This window comes from Triticum dicoccoides, chromosome 4B, assembly GCF_002162155.2.
Source record: "Triticum dicoccoides isolate Atlit2015 ecotype Zavitan chromosome 4B, WEW_v2.0, whole genome shotgun sequence".
Lineage (NCBI taxonomy): Eukaryota > Viridiplantae > Streptophyta > Magnoliopsida > Poales > Poaceae > Triticum > Triticum dicoccoides.
In genome coordinates, this window is record NC_041387.1 from 65,337,240 (window position 1) to 65,343,855 (window position 6,616).

Below are 6,616 nucleotides of genomic sequence, written 5' to 3' on the forward strand. Positions count from 1 at the left end.
TTTTTCTGTACAAACGTTCCACTTGAGTACGCGGTCTACTGCTTTGGGACGGGCATAGCTTTCTCTTGTTAACAGTAGCAACAATTCTGTTACTTGTCAGTGCCCACTACATCTAGTGGCAGAGCTAAGGATAGGTCTCAGTTCTCTAACACGACTCGACAGATCAAAGTACAGCCGACATAGATAGAGATTTACCCTAGGTGAGGATCAGAGTTGTTCGTGCATGTCTGCTCTTCTTCAGCCCGTAAGCATACGGATAACTACCTGCCTTATATCACTGTGTCAAATTCTAGATTGATGTTGTTCCTGGAAGTTCTACATTGTAGTTTAATTTGCTTGTCCTCGGGGTTTTACATCTCCGCAATCTTACTATGAATCATTTTTAATCCGGAAAGTGCGGAAGCTCGCTAACGAATGATCAAAACTGACTTCGCTTGTAAAGTGTATGTGTTGCCTTGGCAACAAACTGCAACCACCAAAAGTGAATGAGCTGATGGCACCAGCTACCCGGCACTGAGCGGTGAGAGCACGACACTATGATCCATCACGTATGTCAGATACTCGATAGTGGAAAGCCTGAATTGTAGCAGGACTCCATAATCATGAGGCAAAATACACTTTGCAAAAGGGAACATGTATGTTTAGCCGTAATCCTTAATTTGCTCTTCCTGAAGCCTATGATTGTATAAAGTGCTAAAGCAAACGGCATAGAATGACAAAACAACAACAAAATGAGTTCTACGCAGGCCCCATAAGTGAAAATGACAGTGTGGTGGTAATCACCAGTGAACTCTTGACCAAAGTGACAGATCTCAGAAATTGAGAAAATGCACCCACTGTACCATTTAAATTTAAAGAATCGGCAAAACATCTCCACTTGCTGTCACTACCACATCCATGTCATGATATCAATTTCCACTATTCTCCTAATGCCACAGTTCTGAGTGTGAAAAAGGAGCAATGGTAGTAAGTAGTAACACACTTCGCGTCACTTTCGGAGGTAATATGAGAAGTTATTTGCAGTTCCCCACACGCTATCCAATCCTCTTGATGGAGTCTACCAAATACTCGATATCAGGGTTTACGATGGCACGCTTGTTCACCTCCCCCAGCCCCCAGGCTGCAGCAGTGCTTCTTGTTTGTGTTGATCGCTACAGCCTCTTGAGCAAATGTGCAGTCCAAACCTAGCTGAAACCTGCACGTTTTATTCATCTCAAGTACTGCATCATCAAAAGACTAAACATAAGCAGAAAATGTAGCATAAAGAAGCGCAGAATTTTTTAAACACGTACATCAAAGAGTGCATCTCCGAGCCTCATCTTCACTTTACCACTCTTGTACACGAGCAGCTTCCCCATGAGACCACCTGGCAAATCTTTTAGCTTACAGCCGTTGATTGACTCGAGTCTCCTCTTCTTATTGGGTTCTTCTGTTTCAACACCCTCACTGTCACTCGTGTCCATATCTGCCCCAGCAACGGATACAACCTGCGGTAAAGGAAGAGTTGCAGGGAACTGGAAGAAGAGCAACTGTGGTGTATTCATGTTGTCCTCAGTGTCCTATCAAACGATCAATATAATACATCAGTTTTTAGGCCACTAATACTATACAGTCGGTACAATCAGTTCCATCAATATAAGATTACAAAACTAATAGAAGTCTAAAAGAAAAAGAGTAACCGGTAGTTCATCGACATCCCCACAAAAAAGACAGTTCCATCAACATGGGTGCGTTATTTTGCCTTGATATGAATACCTGAACAAGAATGGTGTTCCTCGACATGATATCATGCAACATGATATACATACCATTAGCCCAAGTTCCTGAGCTGCAGTTAATTCACCATCTTGTGTTCTGCTGGAAGAGAACTTTCCAAACATGTCTTCATCAAAAAATTCTGTAGCAAAGAGAATGGGATGTTAACGGAAGTGTTTGTGAGAGGCAAACTGTGAGCATGATGTGGCAAAAGCCAAAAACTGCAAAAATGAAGAACACCAGAACCTGGATTTGCAGAGTGGGGCCTCCTTAGAGGGAGGGTAATAAGAGGATAGTTGTAGCTGCGATGGGTAAAGTCCTGCAACAGTTAGGAGATAAGTCAGGTAAATAACAAAACAACCCCCCACCACCCCACCCCTTATGTTATGCTTGTATGGGTTTACTAACCTGAGGTCCAGTGAACTGTTTGGGTAACTTTGCAGCAGAAGTCGTAACGCCAGACATCGTATACTTGCTAAAAAGGTTTACCTCCTGTTCTTGTTTCACTGGCAGAAGAAATGATAAATTGCTCTGTAAATGTTCAGATGAAGGTAAATATGAAACAAATGGGAGTGCCAACCTACCTGATGAAGAACTTTTAGGGGTGGGGAAGGATCTTGCAGTTGAAGAGTTCACTTGTCCAAATGCAACCTGAACACAGGCTTCTACAGTCGTAATGGAGCAGTATGTTATTACTAAATTATAAACTGAAAACAACATAATGCCGTTACACCGGCGGTATTGAGATTGTTATAAATATTCATAAACCCATATTTATGGACGAATCAGTGCTGACTTCTAAATCGAATTTTGATTACCTAAATTGCAACAATTATCTAAGCCTCTAAGGCGCATCATGCTGCATGTCATTAGTTTGGAGAAAACCTCCAGTCAAATTATATCCTAAGCTAGTGACGATTTCATGAGACAACTCCAGAGTCCAGATTTTTCCTGGCCACACATGTCTGCTTAGGCAATGCAAATTGAATAGATAGCATATTTGAACTAGATGCCTTTGTGCTCCTTGCACTTGGACAGCTCACCATTACCATTTACCCAATAGCTATTCTATATGAACATGGTCAGTACGAACTGTTCAAAAATACAGAGATACCGGTGTCTTATTTGTCACAAATCGTTCAGCAGCTCTCAAGATACAAAGGAGGTTGTGATTCTAGAATCTTAGGAAGTTTGTGTGACAGCAACTGCAGTTAACTGATCAGTTATTTTTCATCGGACACAGGCTGGTGAATGCAGGATGGAACAGGAAGTACAGTAGATATTGTGAGGCAAATAACATTAAAATACTTACCATTTTTCTCAGCCTTGAATCTTCTTTCGAGGGCCCCTTGACTCTGCATATGAAACTACAGAATAAAACACCACCAACCTAAATCAGGCACGTAGAAATCGGACTCAGACATACAAGTACCTGTGGCGTTCTAAGTTTCATCAGTAACTCCTTATCAATTGTGTCGAGCTCGTTCTCCTCTTCCGGTTCCCTGTAGAATCCCAAATTACTTTCATTGCACAAGCACTGCGCCTACTTTAAATGGAAATGTTGACTTGAACAAGCATGCATAAACAGAGCACTGGTTAGTGTACATTACATCTTAGGGACACATTTTGGGGTTTTCCTAGTAGGCACCTTGGGTGAAAATTTAAGCCCGGCCTGCACGCGCAAAGTAGAAGAAAAAAAATGGTAAGCAGCCAGCACACTGAGCTTATAAGCATATGAGATTTAGCCGGAGAAAACACTCACCTTGTGGCGATTGGGTGGAGTGGAAGCAAAGCCATCCTTGTCTTTCCCCTTTTCACTCTTGTCGTCCATGAGAGCAAGTGGAAGATCTACAGGAATGAGATGAGCAGGTAAAGCTTGGGGTAAAAGAGCGTCTCCCAAACAAGTTTTGCCAAGTAAATAGTCAACTTCCATAAATTGCCAAGTGCTGCCTAGTGACACAATTAAGCAATAGCTCGAACTTGCTAGGCGAGCTCCAGGAGCAGCACACTGCGTGTGGCCTGCGCATTCACTCGTGCTCATCCACACGCATGATGTCTCACCCCCTGTGGACAAAAGAATTCCTGACGCTCACAGAAATAACGTCGAACAGCTTCATGGCGTGGCCTAAGCCCTCCCGCACCTCTCCACGCAAGCCCCACACCACCTCCGGCTACTGCCAGCCGGGGCACCAACAGCAAGAGCGCGGCAAAGCAACGCGACGGATCCGGTTCCGGGGGAAGGTTGGCTTACCTCGGCACGGCCGAAGAGCGGTGGTGGTTCCGGCCGGCCGCGCGGCTGCAGGTGGAGCGATCGAGGTAGGGGAAAGTGGAGAAAGTACTGTAGAGAGGGGAGGAGGATGCCGATGCTTGCAGGGAACAGCTTTGCAGTCACAACGGGAGGAGACACGTGTCGCGCCCGCAGAAGGACCGCTGGAAAAGATGTGTACGGCGACCGTATACTAGAATTCCGTTGGTTCCTTTGCCAAGTGGCACACAATGACGGATCTAAAAAAAATTAGTTGGGCAGGCCAAGATAAAGAAGAACACACACAAAAAAGACAATTATGGGTCATCGGCACTAATCAATACCTTATGTTCCCTTTTTTTACAAGTTCAAATGTGCAGATATATAAAATGCTATTAACAAATAAGCAGGCCGCCTAGCTTCGAGGGGTCACCCACGCGGCCGCTGCTCTGTCACGGCCTCCTGTAGCGAACTCCTTCTCCTTTGCATGGCAGGGTGGCCTAGGATGACGCGGTGGCCCTGGCGTCCATCTTTGAAGACCGTCAGCCAAGCTCGCCTCCCAAGCCCCCGGCGCCCCGCAGGAAGACGTTGGCTGGTGTCAGGATATCTACCAAGGGCGGATTGTCGCTGCAAAGAATCAGGCATCCCGATGGACCTGCTGACACTCCGGTGGCCAAGGTAGCTGAAAGGCTGGTTGGTCGCAGCCTGGGCATCACCAGGGACGGCAAGGACGTGACTGAGGTCACCCTGGATGATTTCACCGCCAAGTTCAGGGAGCAACTGGCTCCTGAGGTGATCATAGTCATGCGGGATTTCTTCCACCTAGACGACAAGGCCGTGAACGATGTGGAGGACGCCTGATCGACCACGGTGGAGAAGGTACATTGGAGATGGCCTCTGCTCAAGAAGGGGCTGCGCTTCAGGAGAGTTCGGAGCTGGCAGCAGCATGATTTGCTTGGTTGTGCTCCAGGATTAGTGTTATGCCTAGTTCTTATGTTAGCAAGCCTACGTTGTCGGTGCTCTGGGAAAGGGGGTCCCCAGACTTGCCTGCCTGCGGCCTGCGGCATGGCTCAAGCAGTGACCCAGTACGGCCCACCTTCATCAACTCAAGCTCAAGACCCTCGCGAGGGGTCAAGCCTCACGGGGCGGACGACAGGAAGCTTCCTCAGGAGCGGCCTCGCCAGGCAAGCTCGTGAGGAGGCGGAGAGATCAAGGCAAGGGTACCTCGCGAGGTGCCCGTGACGCAAGCCATGACGACCGAGGCCAAGCGGGCGCCGGCCTGCGCAGTGTCCTTGTTTCCTCTTTGGTGCAAAGGGGAGTATGCACAGGCCAAGGCATCATGCAAAGGCTACCTTTTCGGTGCAACAAGACCAAGACCAGCAGAGCCGCAGGATGGAGGTCACCATGGAGCCCAAGACGGCGTCATCGTCAGAGTCTTTGGCAGTCGAAGATCAACTTTAGTCAGAATAGGTGTACTAGATGTTCCCCTTCAAAATGGCCAATTGTTGGCGCCCTTCCCGCTCAACATTTTGGGAAGAGGACCAGGGCCTCTCTATATATAGGGCTAGCCACCAAAGGATAGGGGGCGGGGATTCAGTTCATCCACACCACCACAAGAACACCCCTCGCGAGGCTGTTCTTCCCTTGTATTGTTCATCATCAGCCCCTGAGGCAATCCACTGCACCACACACCAGAGTAGGGTATTACACCACAATGGTGGCCTGAACCAGTATAAACCTCGTGTCCCTTGTGTGTTCATCTTTCTAACCTAGATTCCTTGCGAGGCTTTGGGACGTGAGTTGGTAGAGGAGAGATCTTCGCGCGCACCCCAGAGTTCGAACCTCAAGGGTCTGCCGGAACCCGAAATCCAACATTTGGCGCGCCAGGTAGGGGTGTGCCGAAATATTTTCTTCCGCCGTCTCGTGTTCCATCGTCTGTCGCATCCATGGCTGACGCTCGTCGAGCCCGCGCCGAGCGTCGGGCTGCCCTCGCTGCCCACGTCGCCCAGACGACTCCCGTCGGTGGGCCTCCCCGTCGTTCCCCGTCGCCTGCCGCCCACGCCGCCACCGGCCCGGCGGGGAACGAGCAGCAGGCGTCGTCGTTGCATCCCTCGGTGCGGAGAGAAGGCCGCACCGTCACCCCGTCGCTAACTCCAGCAGGCTCGTCGTCGCTGAAGGAAATATGCCCTAGAGGCAATAATAAAGTTATTATTTATTTCCTTATATCATGATAAATGTTTATTATTCATGCTAGAATTGTATTAACCGGAAACATAATACATGTGTGAATACATAGACAAACATAGTGTCACTAGTATGCCTCTACTTGACTAGCTCGTTGAATCAAAGATGGTTAAGTTTCCTAGCCATAGACATGAGTTGTCATTTGATTAACGGGATCACATCATTAGGAGAATGATGTGATTGACTTGACCCATTCCGTTAGCTTAGCACTTGATCGTTAAGTATGTTGCTATTGCTTTCTTCATGACTTATACATGTTCTTGTAACTATGAGATTATGCAACTCCCGTTTACCGGAGGAACACTTTGGGTGCTACCAAACGTCACAATGTAACTGGGTGATTATAAAGGAGTACTACAGGTGTCTCCAAAG

The 6,616-nt window shown here is 47.6% G+C and overlaps 1 protein-coding gene across 1 annotated transcript; it reads right to left on the bottom strand.

The window, feature by feature from the left end:
• Positions 1-723: 723 nt before the first annotated feature.
• LOC119295038 lies at positions 724-4,159 on the bottom strand. Its single transcript, XM_037573364.1, has 11 exons — positions 4,007-4,159; positions 3,518-3,603; positions 3,366-3,427; positions 3,188-3,257; positions 3,068-3,122; positions 2,340-2,420; positions 2,164-2,261; positions 2,002-2,074; positions 1,809-1,897; positions 1,293-1,559; positions 724-1,195 (listed from the first exon to the last, which is right to left on the bottom strand). The coding sequence occupies exons 2-11, from the start codon at positions 3,584-3,586 to the stop codon at positions 1,100-1,102; spliced, it is 960 nt and encodes a 319-aa protein (XP_037429261.1). The 5' UTR covers positions 3,587-3,603; positions 4,007-4,159; the 3' UTR covers positions 724-1,099.
• Between the last annotated feature and the right edge of the window lie 2,457 nt (positions 4,160-6,616).

Coding starts and splice junctions, on each gene's coding strand:
- LOC119295038 (XM_037573364.1), bottom strand. CDS start 3,586: ATGGACGACAAGAGTGAAAAGGGGAAAGACAAGGATGGCTTTGCTTCC. Junction 3,428..3,517: donor CTCCACCCAATCGCCACAAG/GTGAGTGTTTTC, acceptor TTGCGCGTGCAG/GCCGGGCTTAAATTTTCACC. Junction 3,258..3,365: donor CCAAAATGTGTCCCTAAGAT/GTAATGTACACT, acceptor GGGATTCTACAG/GGAACCGGAAGAGGAGAACG.